Source organism: Limulus polyphemus, unplaced genomic scaffold (assembly GCF_000517525.1).
Source record: "Limulus polyphemus unplaced genomic scaffold, Limulus_polyphemus-2.1.2 Scaffold908, whole genome shotgun sequence".
NCBI classification, from domain to species: Eukaryota; Metazoa; Arthropoda; class Merostomata; order Xiphosura; family Limulidae; genus Limulus; species Limulus polyphemus.
In genome coordinates, this window is record NW_013666518.1 from 44,009 (window position 1) to 65,064 (window position 21,056).

Genomic DNA, 21,056 nt, shown 5'->3' on the forward strand with positions numbered 1-21,056 from the left:
GTCTGTCTATTCTCAGCTGTTACAAGACACTGAGCTTTGCTTATCATACCCAAGGTATAACTTTTAAAAGGCCATTTTAGATTGTCCTGGTGTCCCAAGTTGATCCATGTTCCTCTGCTTTCAAATACCATTAAATACGAGGGATATCCCTGTCTTGGGAATTATAAATCCCCAATCTGAATACATATTTATGATCTGAGAGTATGAATACTTTGCAGTGGAAGGGTCTGTAACACACCCTTCCCAAATGTGCTCAGTGTACAGTGTCATTACACTACCTACAAAATGCAAAACCATCTCAAAATGTAATTGTGATACATGCTGTTCCACTGATTTCTTTATATCAGTTGTGGTTGTCATGCAGCTTTCTTATTTTCATATTCAAAATAATTTTAATATAATGTACTCAACCCTCTGTACAAACAGAAATATTATACATAGAAGTTCATAGCCTTAGACCGATTTTCCTAGCATTCCAAACTATCCAAAAATCAGTGTTTTTTCAAATTCGTTTACACAGAATTTAATTTCAAGAATACCACATAAAATAACATGGGAACATTGTGTTTTTGAATTAAAGTAATGGTTCACAACTTTTGTTACAACTTATACATCAGATTTGTAACAGATGCTTCTACATGAGACAATCGTTGTTTATGCTACCTTTCACATTAGTTTCCAAAACAATCAACTACCCTGAAAAGTATGCCAAAATTTTTTTTCATAAAAATTACTTACCTAAGAATTGAACTTTCAATATCAAAACATGGGTTAATATATGATACAGGTGAATTTTGATGATGTTTATACAGCGTTTCAACCTCTTCTTTATTTTTCTCCAAAACATCAAGATATATATTGGCTTTTTCTTGCAACCTTTTGGCAATCTGACAACAAAAAAATAAAACTGTAATACTGTTCACATTATCTTCTAAGGTTCTTAGAACTTATGTAAAATGTTACAGTAATTAAAAGTAACAATGTACCAAATGGATTTTGATAATTAATCCATTTTGGAGAATTTCCTTAAGGTTTAGAATTACTTTAAAATGAAAAACAACAACAACCAATCATTAAATATTTAAATCATCCAAGGATACTACTTAATTTGACATGAATTTGACTGAATGACATGACTTGTGAAAGCCTTCAACTCAATTACTTAATAACTTCTACCAGAAGAGCTGCTAAAAATCTTCAATAAAAACTACAATTAATAATAATTAGTCTTAATTATGAGTGACAGGCAAACCACACACAGCTCCTATGACCACTCTGCCTTGGGTATCATCCTTTACTGGTGGTTTTGACCCTTATTTTAAGAAACCTGACAAGGTTGGGCCTGCTTAGCAATTTACTAAGAACCCAAACAGAATTATCACATAATATTTAAAGGATTTTGAAATGTAAAATTCTTACATACACTCTCATTAATCCAACTTTACATAATTATACAAACCTGGCTGGAAAACTTCACGTTTTCTTTAGTAATGAAAAGATATAATAATATGTGTATAAACAAAAGTTGTACATTACAGATTTCCAGACTTACAGGAATTAAAGCTCTTAACAATAACACTCTGTATTACACAGTGGCTGCTAATGAGATCTAACATTGCTTAGAAATGTAGTTCTCATCTTGTCATTGTGCAGGTTTCATTTAACTAACCTGAGGTGACATGTTTTCACAGACTAGAGGATCTTAAGCAATTCTAGTAAGGTCTGAAACAAATCCCCAGTGAAATTACTAAAATAGCATTACGATTTGTTATATTATTCAACTGATGCCAGGGACATATCCACAGTACTAGAGCCCTCATAAAGCCTTGACTTTTGAACTGCTTCTTGTAATAATAACATGTGCTTAAAGCAGCTAAAAATAACATTGCTAGAAGGAAAAAGCACTTTTTCTTTCCTTTGGAATCTTTATGGAAAATTTTTATCTCCTGATTTAGAAACATATCTAAGACACTCGTTATACTAACCAAATCGTAGAATATTTAGGCACGTGAACAATTTTTCTTTGTATCGATTCTGCAAATTATTTTTAACGGAAAAAAATAAGAAATACTAGTAACTCCCCAATCTTTGAATTTCTGTACAAACTAAATTATATATACAACTTAATGAAAATATCTGAAATCTGGGATTATCCAAATGATGTCTGTGAAATGTCTTAAAACGTGAATTTCCTTTCCTTTTCTTAAGGCGTCCTAGCAACAAATGAAAACTCCAAAACTCGTGTAATTGGCATTGGATGATTATACATTCCAGTAATAGACCAGCATTCGGACATACCATGCTTTGGGCCTGGCTATATAATAACAATACTAACACGCATGACGGCAGCATTAAAGAAGTCGTCGAGAATTATGGACCAGTAAGAAGGATCGAAGAGCCAATCACAAGACGGGGCAGATAATGAAGTATGAAGGTCAATGTCGTACCCTACAATCAACTTCCTCTGCAGCGAAGAAAGGGGCTCTTTCATCACATCGCCGAGGCCTCCAGCCATGCACAATTCCCATACGTAATTCTCGACTTATTGCTGTGGGAAGAAAGGTTCAATTTCGCAGAGACAACCTGACCCCAGTTCCCCACTTTAATGTGTACATGTATACATCTTTCTAATTATACAGTAGCACTGAGAAGTCTGTATAATTTTCCAATGAACTTGGAAAACTAAAATATTTTATTACGCCTGACTGATTATGTGTGTTTATTTCGTAGATTCTCGAGTTCATTAACAAAGTTACGACTAAAATGAATAAAATCGCGCATAACAAGTTTAAAACAACGCCTTAAGTTCTTGTTTAATTTCACCTTGAAATGCCGCACATCATACACAGTAAGCCCTACGTTGAGTACAGATGAAATAGCACCTTTTAATTTTATTGGTGCACAAAGTTTCCATGTTCTATTGGCGCGAAATTAAAAAAATCAAATTATTGTAAATAAAGAAGAAAAACAACAACTAAACGTTATGTAATCACCAGATGGTTTCTATAATACACTATAACAAAGCAACACCGACTGATCAAGCTTTTGGTACAATGTACGGGTATAATATGAGTTGTAAGTGAAGTAATTATATCATCACTGACTTAAATCAACAATATCCTCGCTTTGAAAATATTTACATCGTTCAGGTATAGCATTGATCTTTGTATTCAGGTTTAAAGAAAAACTGTTGGTATTAAATGATGTGAAAAATAACTGTACAAGGAAACCATTTTAAAAAATATAGAGCGTTTACATTAGTTCTAACTTGTGTAACCACGTATATAATGTACATTATTAATTAAAACGAATAGGTTGGAGTTCTTTTAAAGCACCGGCAAAAACTTTTTTCCCCCCGCCAAACGACGCATCCACAAACCCCTCTAAAAAATTGGCAAAAATATATAAAACTGAATATAAATAAAACTGTGGAGCTGTATATATACACACTTTTATGCATTTTTCGCTTTTTGAAAGCTTTTTCCAAAATTGACACTATGTAGACTCGGAATAGTACAAACGTTTGTTTTGTTTTTATTGAGGTGTTGCATTGTTTAGTGATTCCAATAACGTACGTACGTACACCTTCTTTTACGTGGGTGTAAATATAAAGCTCAACTTATACTTTATCGTTATCATTGATATTCAGTGTTACTGCCAATCACGTTAAAGGCATCGACTCAATATCGATATAACCAAAGCCAGTAGTGAATGATAGTGGTAATTGATTTATCATGTTAGAAACGTACAAAAGGAACCAGGTTCTTCTTATCAGACACAAACACAAATAAACTGAAAGATCTGCAAAGACAGCTTTCAAATTTATCAATCAATACGTTCTAACACACGTAAGGAAAATAAAGTAGTCGATCCTTTGAACTAGTTTAATTAGTTGGCACAGGTGGAATTTCAAATAAACTTGTGTAAGAGCCGCTAAGTCAATAGTTTTATTGCTATATCTCCATGTATACTGTATTTCAACAAGACTGTAGGGGAGGAAGGATTGAAAACAGATTCAAAAACCCCTACCCCGACCCTGCGGCAAGTTCACAGAATCTGCAAGCCTGTAGGGCACGTTCGGATTGGCTGTCTTCAAAGGTTGAAGGCAACAGTCGATGCGAAACACGCTCTTCTTACTTTTCACGTGCACGCGTTGGTACACAAAGTTGCTAAAGCATATGGAAACCGGCAGAATGTGAGTGATATACAAGTTACTAGAGTAAATCTTCCCATTTCATCATACACTTAGTAAGGAGAAAAAGCAAACAATCAACAGACTTGTTTCTCACATGAAAGTCACCGAACAAACAAGTTCTTTGTTAAGCCTGTCTCGTCGGCGTTGCCTCATACTGTATGACAAACTTATACTAAGATCGTGACAAGCCGATTCAAAGACATACTATCCGCAATTAGCCACGTACAAAAACGACTGTTACAGTATAAATGTATAGTGACGGTGAAACATAGCAGTGATGTAGTACACTAGTCTGTACATAATGTACTTTACTCTCAGTCATGCTGCGTTGAAACCTTGTCCACAATACTGCTTGCATATTTCAAGTTAGAAGTATATATGGAAACTTTACGATGTTACAGAAAAATACATATATATATATATATATATATATATACACACACACAGGTTGGAGCAAAAGTTACTGATACAGCTAGTATTATACGGTATTAAAGAAAATATTAAAGACAACTGAAACCAACTTAATTATTCCGTTTCATAGTGAGTTGTTAGAAGTTAAACTATGTTCTAAGCGAAATACCTGTGTGAGCCACTTTTGCCCCACGCCCGTATATACTGTGGTTTCTTAGTTAACAGTCCCAGTAATGAATAAACTTTAAAACTACATAACATGTTATATGTTGAGAAAACTATATATGTATATGCGTGTTTGATAATTATTAGCCTAACTGGTTGAATACTATAATTTAGTCTACCACTATGGCAAGCCTATAGGGCCACAACTCAGAAGGCTTTTATATATGTGTGTGTGTTCATAGAGATTATTTATTTTCCATACTATTGTCAGAGCTTCTGATACGATGAAGTAAAAGAGCTCCGATAAGGACAAAGCACTTAATGACGATTCCACAAACGAATGGAAAGCTGGGTGAAAAGCCCACCAATCTGAGGTTGTTAGGCAGTTTGAGTAAAATCTAATAGGAAACTGATCCTAGACTGTGATCGATAATAAACAAAAAATACATCCATGTTTCCTTTTACAGAAGCTAGATCAGTTGTTTCTGCGGAATTTATAAGCTTAATTGGAAAATTGTATACAATATTTATGATTCTCTTGTTGCTTATTTAAACATAGATCGAATATCAGGATAAAGATGAAAATAAGGAACTTGTGATCTAAACTTGACTGGAAGATTCCACAGGCTAGATTTGCACAAATTTTGGTAATCCTAATTGGCTGGTCCCTGCTCGAACTTTGGTAACATATAAACTTTCATTCAAGTGACTGTCTTACTCTACACTTCAAGTTCCTTTGAAATAAATTCAGAGTAAACCCGTTTGTTCTAAGTTCAAATAAATATGGAGGCTTGATTAGCCAATTAAACAACTTTAATGAAAATGTATTTGAATTATATTATTAGCGCTTCCTTGTGGCGTGTTAAGGACGTAGCTGGCATATATAATAAGTTCCATATATGCCAATCTTTTAAGGTATCAGTTGAGAAACCCCAGACACTCTTAGTTCAGAGATTCCTTTCACTAAGTACCTCCTAGTTGCAAATGAACTTTCACGAACGCACTTCTTTTGATATCAATACATAGAGAGACCGAGATCACGTTATGTAAGATATAAATTTAGATAGACTAAAAACAAATGAGTATGCATGACACGTGGTATTTACTATTAACTGACATGCATCGACAAAATTTTACAGTTCGAATAGACTATTATTTACTGTTAACTGACAGGCCTCGGAAATATTTTATAGTTCGGATAGACTAGTATTTACTTCTAACTGACGGGCCTTAGCAAATTTTTACAGTTCGAATAGACTATTAACTTATGAGGTCTCAGCCAAATTTTATCGTTCGGATAAAATAGTATTTACTATTAACTGACAAACCTCGGCAAAATTTTACAGTTGGGATTGACTAGTATTTGCTATTAATTAACAAGCTGCATGGAAGTTTTGGTACTAGATTGTCATTTTTAAGTCCACAGTTCTGATGGACAAATTAAAACATGCGCGATGTATCACTGTAAGTTGAAAGTGTTACTTACGTCCTCTAGTGGGAACTTGAAAATTAATTTTTACTCATGAGACAGGTATCTTTGTCATAAAAAAAAGATCACATTTTTATGTTCTTCCAATTTTGCAATAACAACAGGTACACTGTAGTCCATAGTAATGCTGTTAGCTATATTTCAATGTTTTAATTTAGATGTTAGCTGTAGAACATGATATTCAGATCTAGTAAATTTGACTACGATCTCGATGGGTACATTAGTTATAAATAGTTGTAGCGAGTCTGTACCGGATTAATGCATAGGCCACCTAGGGCGGGGCCTAAGACCCTGACGGCCACCAAAGTAAAATAAAAAATAAATATGGTTCATAAAACTAGTAGAATAGAGGCGAGATTGAGTTATTACTATTATCATTACTATTTCTATTATTATTCCCAAATATTTCCTGAGCCTAGGACCTCACTTCCTAATCAGGCTCTGGGTAGAGTCCTAGTAATTTAGTCACGTATATTCGGTAACTCGATCGATTAGCCGTGAAATTGAACAGGTTAATTCCTACGTTAATCGTAGTGCCATTAGAGAGTAAGTATCTGTTGAATTGGAAAGTGAAAACGTCATTTGTGAACTTAGGCCTACAAGTACAACTGATAGTATCACATAGGTTAAAGAAGAAATAAGCTAATTTTGTATCTTACTGGTTTTGACATTATATTCAACAAATAAGTTAAAAGAACGACGTTACTACAGTAAATTACCCGTTATATATTGTGGCTAATATTTAAGATTCGACTACACTTATAATGTAACTTTATATACGACACTGTTAGGGCCTCATATATATACTATATTTACTGTTATTCGTGTATAAAGAAATAGTGAATATTCATTCTCAAAACACGTAAATCTTACAGCCCGTAGATACAGAGTATCAAAAGCACCATGCATGTAAAGCATGATAAACATATATAACAAATACATTATTGAGTTAAAGGTCAACTATGTGGTAATTTTACATAACAATTGTCTTTATCAATTCGGTAAAGTTTTTTCTATATCTAAGACACATTACACATGTATATTGTTTTGGCTTCTCAATTCTTCAAAATTTCACTTCATACTTTCTCAACAGTTTCTACAAGTCTACTCTCAAGGAAATGTACCCCACTTAGAGAAAGAAATAAACCTCACAGTGTACAAAGCGTACGCTTAATGAGGGCAGCGTACTCGTGGGCACGCGGTAAACAGGCAAACAGACGTTCGCCTCATCGCACCACGTCCGCAGGGTACTATATAAGTCAAGCCGGTTTATGTGGCTTTTTTTGTTGTTGTTTGGGCCAGCTTATTATGAGACCCTGGTTAATGCGGGTACAAATTAAAAGGACTAGTCTACCATTTACATCGACGGGGAGGTAACAAATGTACCTAACTAGGTGGGATAATAAAAAGGAGAAATATTGTATCTCACTTCTTTAAAAACTTTTTTCTTGAGAAATGAAAAGCATATATAACATTTAAACATAATATTGTTATATATTTCTTGCTTCATTTAATGTATCAAAACAGTCTTCGATGTACACCTTTACGTTTGCCTTTCAAATTTTAAAAAATGAATAAATATTTTCGGAAAAACTCTTGATAAAACCACTTTTGCACAGGTTGATATTTCAAAGCAAGGTAATTGTCTTTGAAAGGCTTAATGACAACTATGCATAAACATTGTTTCAAATATATTTTTAATAAATGTGTTGTTTTGCCAACATGAATCCAAGACTGACGGTACTACTGTCACAGTAGCAAAAAATTTAAATAAATAAATAAAAAATACTGATTATGACGGTCAATTTGAACGTTTAGAATGAGTAGCTATTAACATATATTTAAGTTTTTAGGTGGTGCGTTGAATTATTAGTACACCTTGTGCATTTTATCACTGGTTCGTTGACTATAGTAACTTACTGGATCCTATTTACAACACATAAAATAAATGAATGCCACTAAATATTACCCCGGGGGGGGGGTCATTTTGGGAAACGACAGAACGATAGCCTCCTTGTTCAGGAGAGGGCTGTAAAAGGCAGTTTCTACGAAACCCTTCTAGTCAGATCGGATTAACACATATGCTCATGTTAGACCATATCGTAGAACCTTCAAATTGGGGAAGGGGGTGAGCACGCGAGGTCAGCCTTTCTTTGCCCCCCCCCCTCAAGCCTTTTGTGACTTTCATTGGACTTAGACCAAAAGAAAGCAGTGATTTTACCCACAGATAACAATCAACCACTCCGTCTGTGTTAATGTGATACGTTTTTATCTTTACGTTTTTTTTTCCTTTCTATCTATCAATAGCAAAACAAGAAAATTTCCAAACAGGTAAGTAAATATCTTCTAATATGAATAGCCAAGTAATGCGTACCCGCCAGTTCCCCTCGAGGGGAGCAACTGGCGTTGACACCCGCGAAGCTAAGTGTATCAATCTTAAGTCAAAATTTTTTTCCGTGGAGAAAATTTATTGTCTTTAATGTATATGTTTTAAAAGGCATGCTTACTATCTCTGAAGAGGAACGTAAGCACAACGGTACTAAATTTTATACGTATCTAGGGGGGATTATATTTCCATTATCTCTCACAAGCATGGATTTTCGGAAGGTCCTTCCGGAGCAGTTTAGTCAAGGTAGGAATGACGCGTCTCTTATCCTCACTTAAAAACTAAAAAACTTCACTTAAAAACTATACATAAAGTAAACATTTGTATGATACTATACCTAGTTTAAAATAGTTTTGAAAACTACTTCGACCTAGTAGGGTAAATTTTTGTGCATGATTTCCCACAATAACAAGCCTTTTGTGAAATGATGCTCCTGACCACAACACTTGCGCCGCCGCATTAGATCCCAGTCAAAGCTAATTTCACGTTTCCCGTCATATGTTAATATTTCTATATGTGCTGAAGATGCGAAACAAAACCATTGTACATGTGCATATGCACTACATACCCCTTACTACACAGAACTGAGGAATCCAGAATTAAAAAAAAATACCCTTTTAACTTTCGGTTTGATTATAACTGTTGTATTTTCACAATACTATACTTTTTAGCATAGAACAATTCATCATGGAATGGAAACGTTAAAGGAAAAAGTCATGCGAGTACTGAATTTTGCATAAAAAGTTAAATACACACACATGAGAAGCCTCGGTTATATTAAAAAAAACTCAAATATCTACACGATAAAATAAGTTCGGGAAATGGCAGGCTACTGTTTGTTTGTTTAATTTCGCGTAGTTCGCAAAGGCTATCTGCGCCCGACGTCCCTAATCTAGTAGTAATAGACTAAGGAAGGCAGCCACCGACTCTTGGGCTACTCTAATCGAATAGCAGGATTGATCGTGACATTTTCACGCCCCAACCGCTGATAGGGCGAACGTGATCGGTGTTGGATTCGAACCTGCGATCCACACATTGCGAATCGAATGCACTAACCAATAGGACATGTTAAGCTATACCACGAAATCATAACCGAGTATTAAAGTACACGTTCACTGTTCCACAGTCCTAATTAATTATAAATAGTTTGACTTAAAAAGCATGATTTATACTATGTATCATTCAGTTTTCCCACAACTTACACAAGGTTTGATTACGATAATTTTATGCAAGCAATTTCCTCAAGACATACTGTACTGTTTATCCACGAGACATTTCTATAAACAGTTTTATCCCCCCCCAAAAAAAAATTGACGCTTTGGCACGCCAGCAATAAAACTAGAAGCTGAGACTTTTATGAAAAGTTGGGGTTGTTTGATGCTCACGTGCAAAAAAGATAGTCTGTGTTTTGTGTAGTAAGCAGCATGTGTACTTGCTTGCTAACCAGATGTCCACAAAGACACCGGTTCGGTAACGGGCTATTTATTTTCTTAAAGACATTTCTTTTTTGGCCTTAATGTTCTGCGCATGTATTAAACGTCAAACTAGAGTCCGAACTTAAGCAACTTGAAAGACAAAGAAAAAAACTGTATCATACTCTGAATACAACAAAAACTAAAAAAAAATGAACATGTACACGTTGTTTCTAAGATATTATTTGTCGATTATTTAAAATTATATTCTGATTTAATACAAGATTTAAGTAACTGATGTAAAGAAACTTGTTCACCAGAATCCTTCAGCAGGAAATAATGATGATTCTGTTTCGGCACTTTTATCTCTTAAAACCCTCGGAATACGAGGTTTTTAAACACATTGTTACCACTACAACAGTGTGCGAATGAAATAGCCATAGATGAGCTTCCCCAAAAAAAAGAAATGGGAAGATATGTACGGACTCACGTGATGTTTATGTACCTCTCCCCTTTTAAAATTCCATGCTAATATATTGAAGCTAACTTTAAATAGTTTAATTTTTTTATTTCATCAAGCCAACGGAATCATTTACAATGCATCTTAATTCAAGAATTATCGATGAGATTGTCTTTTGTAAGGCACATTTTTCTGAACTTTATGCACAAAGTTGCTTGCGGATCCATGACTTTGTTCTCAGGATCTCTAATAACATATGAATCACACTCACAAAATTAAACAAAAACATCATCAATATTACAATTAATTACACAAATTACTCTGGGGTCTCACATAATATGTCAATCTATACACAGAAAATAAATGATTTCATCAATTTGTTTTTATGAGTTCTTTACAATGAGTATTCCAACCGACAAAAACATACAATTATTAACATGACGAGACACGTGGACCCATACCGGTAACGAGTATAATAAAAACATGTTACGAACTTGAGGGCTAAGGAGTACAGCAATAAACAGGAGCTACATATTTTACTCGAATATCCATAAATATTAGCAGGAACATTTGTATCTTTAGAAATATTAAAACACGGATTAATTTACGGTGTTGTACCGAGCAAAATAATTGGGCCCTGTTTCGAGTTACATTGTTCAAGATGTTCCTCTTTCAAATTGACGAATATTTCTTAATTGCTACAGAAGACATAGTTTATAAAGTATTAATCTGATTTGAACATTATTTTTAATAGGTCATTGATAACTCTGGACCCTAGCTAAAAATTGTTAACAACTGACATCTAAATTTCGGACATATACCAGACAGACAATGGAAGTTCATGATTCTGTTTAAATTACATACTATATGTACATTTTGTTTGAGTCCTGATTCCCCTTACGACTGTTACTAACTTAGAAGTGAAAGAGTAAAGGGAAGCTAGTCAGCACCACTTACTGCCAATATTTGGGCTAATTTTTACCAATTAATAGTGGGATTGACCATCACAGTATAATGCCCCCACGACTGAAATGGTGAGCATGTTCAGCGACGGAGATTCAAATGCATGACTTGCAGATTGTGGGTCCAACACCCTAATCACCAGGCCATGCCAAGGCTCCACTCAATATGTACATGAGAGTACAGTTTTCTCAAATACGTTAAATTGTTTTGTATTTCATAGTCTTAATCTTAAAAAATTACATTAGGTATGACCCTAATAAAATAGTGTTGTAAATATATGTTTTCTATTAATAAAACCAGTTTAGCATTTGAGTGTAAACTGCCCCTACCAAAGTTTTTAAAAAGAATTTAGAGCACTGGAATTACTATTAAAATATCACCTAAAAAACTTGCAACTCCATTAATTATTCAGGAATTGACAAGTGACTTGCACACTTACTTGAAAATAGTATTTTGCAATTTCTTTGGATGCAACAACAACAAAAAAACACCTAGATTATACCAGAATCACTTTCCTGAAAGATCTTGTATCCAAAACAAGCACCTCCTGAAACCATTTTTCAAAATGTTTATATAAAATCAGGTTATCTATTCCAAGTCAGCTATCTAGGCCTAATCCCATTCCAGCTATTTAACCAACTTACACTGAAGTACATGCGAGTTGGACCATTTTCTGCAGTTGTACAACACTAAAATAACAATATCTCCAAAAGGACTTTTCTTCCAGGTTTACATTATTTACTTGAAGTTATGCCCTATTCTGATTCACCTAATGCATGCTTAGCAGTTCCTATATAGCATAAGTTTCTCCAATTTTTTTTTTTATTTCTTACCAGTAACCTCAATCAGAGTCTTACTATTCTCATGTTATGGAAAAATTGAGACTTCATTAATATCAAGTCATTCAAATATTGTATTCTAACAGCTAAAATGACAAAACATAATATAAAAATTAATTAAAGAATTTTACATTAAAACAATATTACATGCTACTCCTAAAACCATTTTCCTAGTCAAAAATCACTAGGATCGATCTGAATATTGGATGTTAGCTATAAACCTACTAAACCTCAGCTTTGACATATTTCTGAAAAATATCCACATATAAACTATGAAAAAAAAGTTCAAAGTTCAGCGTTTGGTATTTTCTTTGAATCACGGCACCCAAAATGTACTTACATTTTCAGCATTCTTTGTAATGTCAGTTTCCACATCCACAAAGGGTAGAGAGTCAAAAATAGCCTTGAAAAGAAACAAAATATTAAATTACTGGTAGTTTCTTTAATTACAAGCACATTAGAAATAAAGATACTTAAACTAACGACTGATAAGACCTGTCAGTATTTATTCAACTAAACAATAAATTAAATCTTATGAAACTACACAAGCAACAAAAGTAGTATGTCTGTATGGACAGAGAAAATAGATCTATGGGGCAGGTTCTGGGTAAGTGAAGTTTTGTCCCTTTAATGGGGCTCACAAGAAAAATAGTGTCTGAGAAAATGCTAAATGACTTTGCCTGGAATTGACCAAGATTAGGAAGCAAGAAGAGAAAAATTATGATGTTTTTAGTGATAATTTGTTTGGTTCTCAGTAGACAAGAAACTTAAAACAGTTGTCCTATTAGAGAAACTGAAAGAAACATTGTTTGTTTCAGCTACACAAATGCAAATACTTATAACAAACTGATAAAAAAATTAAAGGTTTTGGTTACTGCTATTCAAAAGTAAACTAAATGTACACATCACAGGTTAAAAAAACAATGAAGTACATTGCAAACTAATAAACGACAAACATGTTAAAATTCATTTGTATTACAGTCTTGTCTAAATGAAGATGTTTGTTATTTGAGAAGGTTTCAAAGCTTGCCCAAAGGTCATTGAAACAAAGGCCAATTGTGCTTCTGTCTATTTGCTTGTTCTTACTTTGTGTTCTTATGTTACAAAGATGCATAATTATATGGAATATAATGGTATTGAAGAACCTCAGCAAAATAACAAAAAATGTTCTTTACACAAGCTTTTAAAGGGGTAATTTCATCTGCTCTAACATACAAAACATTACTCAATCCATTTTCCTAAAGTTATAATTAATTATGTAATTACAACAGAAATACACTCAAATTAAACATATTTATACGTAACATGTTTTGTTACACATTGTGAAACAGCCAAAACAAAACATGGCTTATTGTTTACATAGAACATGCATTGTTGAGAGGATGACAGGTATTTTTTCTAAGATAGTACTCCATCTTTAAGATGTTTTGAACAAATTTACTGAAAATTTTTACTTTATCTTAAGGTTGAAAAATTTCTTGAAACTGTGGTAATTGCTACCTTCTTCAACATTTCAAAGAACTTACTGAACAGGATACTCTCTAAACCTTATTTTTAACACTGAGAAAGATATGGTCAGTAATGTTATAGAGTAACATATGGGTACTAATGATTACATCATTTAAGCAGGCCTGAAGAACCCTGGTATTGAGCCAAAGACCTCTTCGGCACTGGATATAGCAGACTTAATGTAATTAACATAATAATGTACACTATTCTTTACTTTAACTCTGAAGTTATTATTAATAATTACTAATGCAGTCTTCTCATGTTGATGCCATGGGCAGGTTAATTCAGGAAAATAATCATGGTGTTAAAATAAAATTTATATTGTGTTAAAAATTCATTACCCTAATTCTGATGTGTAGTGAAGTTAATAAAATTGATGAAAATTAAAACAAATTACTCCTCCAGTTTACACCAAAACAGTTATTGTTAAAGAAGTTTGCTAATATAAATAGTAACTCAACCACTACTACGTATGTCATATCCTAGCCAGCCTGAAGAGGCCTGATATTGGGTGAAAGGCCTCAATGGCACTGGATATAGCAGATATGGTATGGTTATTTTCATCTATATTTCCTCTCAGGTACTTTTATTAATAATTATCATGTTGGACCTAATATACATAATTACCAAGTATTTAAGAAATACAACTTTCTTACACTGTAAGAGAGAGAGAGAGAAAAAAAGATTGGGAGACTGTCTAAACCAGTAAATGTCATGAAGCTTAGAACATTCATACTAGAATCAAATTCATTCTAAGATACTCCATTCTCGATTTAAAACCACTCCAAAATAAATAAACAGGGAAATTAAATAATATTACTCGATAAATATAAAACTTTCACAAATATACAATGGTAGAAATAGGGAACAGTAAGGTGTTTATCATTGAGGGATAAGACATGAATCTAATCTTTCCTCCTTTTCTTTTAAGTAGGTGACTAAGAGAATTCTTTGAATCATATTACTGCTAAAGAAAATGCTACTTTGGGAAGACTTTGTACTCATACTAAAGAAATAACAAAAGCTTAAAGAATAGTTCTATGTAATACCATCCCTTTATTTAAGAGATTGAATTGATGGAGGAGCCAAGAAATGAAAGGCCAATTTTTTTTACTTTCTGTTGTAAGCAAGTTAATGAAACTTCCAGTAAAAGCTTATTCAGGCAAACAAGTCTTAAAAATTATTATTTAGTAAATAATTTACTGATAACACTATGGCTAATATGTTGAGAATATTTCTTTAATTTAAGGCATGAATAATCCAAGTGAGTGTAGAATAACCTGGAAAAATGTACTTAAATACTGGAAAAGTTAACTGATATACAAGGGGTACAAAAAGTTAGAAAGATATCTATTCTGTAAGATGACCAGATATTTTGGAGAAAAAGATGATTTGAAATGTGATTATTGAAGTTTCACCACATATTTTAATGCAGTAATACAGAATAAGGCCATGGTAACGGATCTATTTACAGTCATATTCAATTTAAGAACATGAAAGTTATTGTCTTCTTCTTTTACATATATTAAGTTCTGATAAGACTATGTTTAAAACACTATCAGAAATTCTAGCCCTCTTATTCTTACAAGATGAAAATAAATGGAGATGACTAATAAGTCTTGAGAGGTAACTAGTTTAAGAAATATGAGCCTTAGATTTAAAAAGTTTAAGGACTTAAGACTAGATTTTTGTAATCTGTAGAATTAAAATGGCCTGTTTAAGATTTGACTAAACTGCTATTTAAGCATGAAATGATAAGGGTGGAAGTAGGGACTTAATGGGTGAAAAGCTTTTGGAAAAAATAAGATAAAGACTTGTTCATAAACAAACTATTTCTCTGTTATAATAATAAACTTATAGAATGATTTACCAGTTTGGTAGTTTGTGCTGTTCGCTTAAGTTTATTCAAACATTTAGTATGTGTTTTTTCATGTATTCTGTCTATACACAATCATCAAAATATGCCAATGCATCATGTAGGTCAAAAAATGTAAAGTCAACAGATCTTTTTTAGTACATTATTACCTTTAATTATCAAATCAATATCAAGATATTCAAATTCATAAACATTATAATAATTATTTTCATCTTTTATTCTTAGAAGTAAAAAAAATACACAAATCAGTTTTTATCTATAGTATAAGAATATTATTAATGGTACTTTACTTATAAAGTATAATCATTGAGGGTTTTAAGTTGAAAGATTGGTGGCACTAAGTATTTTTGGAAACTTTACTGAAAGTTCACAGAAATATCTTGCATAACCTTCTTTATACAATAAATTGGGCTGGTCCTGATATGTACTACGTTAGAACATAAAAAAAAAGACATTATTCTGTATTCACATGGAAACTGTTTGGAAAGTGCTTTAAACATTGAAAGAATTCAAAAGCATAGATTCAACATTAACCTCATCCAGCTTTAAACAACCTTACTTTATCTAGATTCTCAGTTCATGTTTCTATGGGTTTTCCCATTATGCAGAAAACTGGCACTAGGCCAGACTTTCAATCTATAAACCTGTATGTACAGAATCAGATTTCTACTGACATACCCAATAGCCATTTTATGTATGTAATACACAGGAAAAACTTGTAACCTTCTAACATTATTTTATCTACAGATGTTTCATGAAATTAAAACAACAGTATGTAGGAAATTACTTCAAACTTTGATGACATGTTAATGTATAGTTTTACTATCTAGCACTCTAATCATTTTAGCTTTTAAGAGATCGCTCATGGCTTATCAGAATCCTAATCCAGGTAAGGTTCTAGTACAAGTTGGCTTCTAACGTTAAAGATGATTTCTGTATCAGCTGATTGTTTAAATGCCTCAAAGAATAGAGAAATAAAAAGAGAAGACTCAAGATTGTGATAAGAACAAAACTACTTCCTACACAATAGGAAGTGCAGAAATATTTATCAAGAAATGAAAACAGTTTGTTGAGAAACATGCTGATAACAAAGATTGGCCAGCAAAGTAAAGTGGTCCATGTAATAGATGTACTGGTGTATTATTTCTCAATGAAAAGAACACTCATTCAGGAATGATGTTCTTTACGAACTTAAAACTGATACAAAATGTAGTGTACATCAATAAGAAATGCATTGAAAGAACAGATTTGAATATTAAGGACACTGTAATGCATCTAGAAATTTCTAGTATTTTATGTGCATCCTTTCCCAAATCTTATACAAGATAATAATATTGTTACTGTTAAGAATCAAAGTTTCATTTTCAAGGAACAACAAGAAACCATTTAGGCTACCCTATTTCCTACTACCAACATGCTACAAACTAGCATGGCATAAACTTTTTCTTGTATCAACCTAGAAGCTAACCTGTGAAGTTTGTTACCTCTTTTGACACAACAAGCATTAAACTATTCCTTCACAAATCAGAGAAGCTTCAAAACCTAGTAAAAACAAGCTACACATCATACTCTACATGTTAAAGTAAGTAAAAAAAGTATCACAGCTATATTCTGACTTTGATTAAACTTGGGTTTAAACAACTGTCATACACGTGATCTTTTTTTCGTTTTAAAGTACCAATGAATTCATCACAAATTTTGTCCGATTTGACTTTATCAATTCTTTTTTTAACATGATATTTAAGAAAAAGATGAAATAATATCCAAAACTATCTACGCAATCCTTAAAACAGACTCAAACAAAGTTATACCACTATTAAAAGCAATTTACTATGGACATAATAAAAGAATGCACAAGAAATTCTTTGTAATTTTTAGAAACACAAAAAGTTAACAGATCAAACTGGAGACAAAAGTTTCATAAATGTTTACCTGCATAGTAGTAACTCCCAGTTCTTCATTACTAACTTTTCGCAAATGTGATCCAATTACTTTGGCTTCACTCTTTAAGTAAATTCCACCAAATGCTCCAACTTCTGATTGTCTTGCTAGTTCATTATCAATATCATACACATTTTGTTTGTCTAAAGTACTTGATTTTTCTTTTCCCACGGTGTACGGGTTACCATGTAGTTGAGTTCTATATTTGCCAAATATTTTCAAAGGCAATGTTATATTGTCTTCATTCAATTCACTTTTGCATAGAATCGGATAACTTGTTATAAACCACCACACAATTAAAATCAAATTGAAACTCAAAAATCTATCCCTTTTGCTAGAAAACATACTGACTTTCTTCAAACACTTCATCAACAATGTGCAATCTCGAATCAAGGTGTCATATTACTGTGGTGACATGAAATTTATATAATTCCCAAGTATTTATCTTCGGCTAATGATAATATAATAATTACAACTTACAAGTCTTACTGTCAGTTGTAATTATAATTTAAAAAAATAATTAATTAAACAATTAAAAAATCCAGTGCATCCTTATAATGATTCCCATCAATCAATAAAAATACGCAGTAAACAAAAGATGACAGTCTAACAATGAGCTATGACTTGAGGTAAAAACAATGTCACCAGCACTTCACTAAAACGTAGGACATGGTAGTAACGTTAGAAACAAACTTGAGACTGAAGCAACCGAGTTAGCCTTGTCATTTGGCGTTCACAATACGATTCTGAAACCACCGAGACTCAGGTTTAACAAAAAATTCTAGAAAATGCATCATTATTAAATGAGAACGCACGCCAATAGATATCAATAAAAGTTATTTTCGACGTGAATCAATACAAAATTCAAACAATTGCTTTAGTTTTTCTCAGACATACAGCGTTCAAAATTTAGCAACTAACCAAGACCTCTCCTCGTAGAATAACACAAGCAACTCACCGTTGCCGTTTTCCGTCAACGTTAGGTACCCTCTCTCGATAACGTAAAATCTCGTAACTTCATTCGAGACTTTAACCCGTCTCACATCAAAGAAATCGTACAGAGCAGTGTGTTTATAGCACTGATCTATAAAGAGATTAGTGGTTCATAGGATATCTGTGTAATGTGTTTTCACATGGTAATCCAGCCCCGCCCCCAGAAGCACAGCGATATATCTGCGGACTTACAACGCTAGAAACTGGGTTTCAATACCCGTGGTGGGCAGAGAACAAATAGCCCATTGTGTAGCTTTGTGCTACAAAAAAATCATGAGTGTCCAAAACTTAGGAAACAAACAAAAAAACAAAACAAGAAAGGATGAATAGGGGTTTACTATATCACTAAATCTGTAGCAAAAATGAATAGGAAAAAGTCATTGTAAATATCTCAGATTGTAAAATTATTATTTAAGTTTGTGCGTAAGTTTAGACAACATGCGACTGTAATTTTTTAATTTACACACTTTTTGACATGATGAATTAACTAATGCGAAATTCGAAATGTTGACTTAAACCAAACAAAAAGACAAATGAAACTTATTATAAATATAGTTCACATTAATCTACAACTGAACAAACACCTGATAAAAACTTAGGCCCACTCTTTAGTGAAAGTTCCTTTTGGTGTTTTTAGTATATCAATACAATATGGAAGGGCAAGTATCATATTGTTAAGTCTCTGGTCGTTTGTTAATTTCCCGTAAAAATTCTTCCCGAGGAACTTCAGTGATATAAGTCCTTTCTTAAATAAAACTAGTTTATTCTTCCTCAATACAACTTTGCAATACACAGAATTTCCATGGTCACTTTAACTTAAACACACGCTATAATTCACAACAATTTACACATTTTACTTACGGCTTGACTTGATTATCCTCTTATCAATTTATCTACCAGCTTATATACTAAAATAGAGGGCGTCTAGCAAACGCTGGGAGTTCGTGAGGTTCTCCATCCTTCTAGAATCTCATCACGTGTTACCAGAGTCACGTGACTTCCGCTGTCGTAACAATATCATTCTTTATCATACTGCCTTCACAAAAGGCCATTCTAAAATTATTCTGTATTAGCTGACTAATGAGTTCACGAGAAATAAAGAAAGAATAAACTTAAATATACAATCACAATAAACAATATTTATTTAATAAAACAGTAAAACGTACTTTACCTGCCACAATCGACAGTCTTCTTTACTGGAGAGTTAGGTTTGAAATTGTTCTGTGATGTTGTAGATCGACCAACTCAGATGAGATTATACAAGACTAACTCTGTTTACGACTGAATACATCTCATGCCACTTACTTGTCTCATTAACATCAAACTTACCCAGAGTGAATTGCTCTACCCATGAAACTGATCATTCCCAAAGAGCCCCCCCAGTGGCACAGCGGTATGTCTGCGAACTTACAATGCTAGAATTCGGGTTTCGATACTCGTGGTGGATAGAGCACAGATAGTTCATTATGTAGCTTTGTGCTTAATTACAAACAAACAAACATTCCCAAAGAAACAAAAAGGAGGTCATAACCTCAAACTGCCATTGGAAAAAACAACTGTCTTACTTCACATAGCACAGCTGATCTTGCAGCTATGTTTACCACAAGGAGCCAAAAGATGTTACTCTAGGTGAATGACACAGGATAATAGCTAGCTAGAGCAAAAGTAACTCACTGACCTTCTTGATCATCGTGTTACGTGGAAACTATACATACCCTCATAAATAAATAAAAAAGAAATATTCATATATAACTACAAAGAAGGAGAAAATGCATGGTATGATTATGTACCACACTTTTCCTTCTCCCTTTACTTCAGTCTTGCTCCCAAGACGACATTAATCTTAACTTTAAAGCCAATAAAATTGATAAATGTATGTTGTTCAAAGATTGACACAACTTTCTGTCACTTCTGTAAAACATTTACACCACAAACCTTTAACAAAGAAATTCAGTAGTTACTTAAAATATCCTTCAATGCAGATTGGTGACAAATGAAGCATTTTAAGAATAAAACATAGACACTTGTTATATGGTGATATTTGAATCTTTTACAAGGATTATTTCATATAATTGATTATTTTACTATTATAATATTCTTTAACAGAGATGAATGAACATTATACATATTAAACTGTTTGAAAAAAACTTAGAAATCAAATTCTACACTGTTAAAATATAATGCCATACATAGATCCATTCAATAGTTTAATTTTAATAGTAAAGAAATAAATACATGATGAAAACCCTTTAACAATGTTTCTTAAAGTCACATTATACATAAGAAAAGAACACTCTTAAACAAAGATTAATCACAGTACAAAATTGCAAATAAAGAAATTCAAAATAAACCCTGCAACAATAAATTTGTTTGTTTGACTTAAGCACAAAGCGACACAATGGGCTATCTGTGCTCTG

General features: G+C 32.9%; 1 protein-coding gene across 2 annotated transcripts in view; it reads right to left on the reverse strand.

Annotated features, from left to right (window-relative positions):
• LOC106461169 (VWFA and cache domain-containing protein 1-like) overlaps nucleotides 1-18,606 on the reverse strand; it is a 53,724-nt gene extending 35,118 nt beyond the window's left edge. For both annotated transcript variants that reach the window (XM_022388029.1, XM_022388028.1), the window contains exons 1-3: nucleotides 17,638-18,606; nucleotides 12,661-12,723; nucleotides 739-887 (exon numbers count right to left, since the gene is read on the reverse strand). In XM_022388029.1, the coding sequence (XP_022243737.1) occupies nucleotides 739-887; nucleotides 12,661-12,723; nucleotides 17,638-18,015 (590 nt within the window). In that variant the 5' untranslated portion in view covers nucleotides 18,016-18,606. The remainder of the gene's footprint in view (nucleotides 1-738; nucleotides 888-12,660; nucleotides 12,724-17,637) is intronic.
• Nucleotides 18,607-21,056: the final 2,450 nt, after the last annotated feature.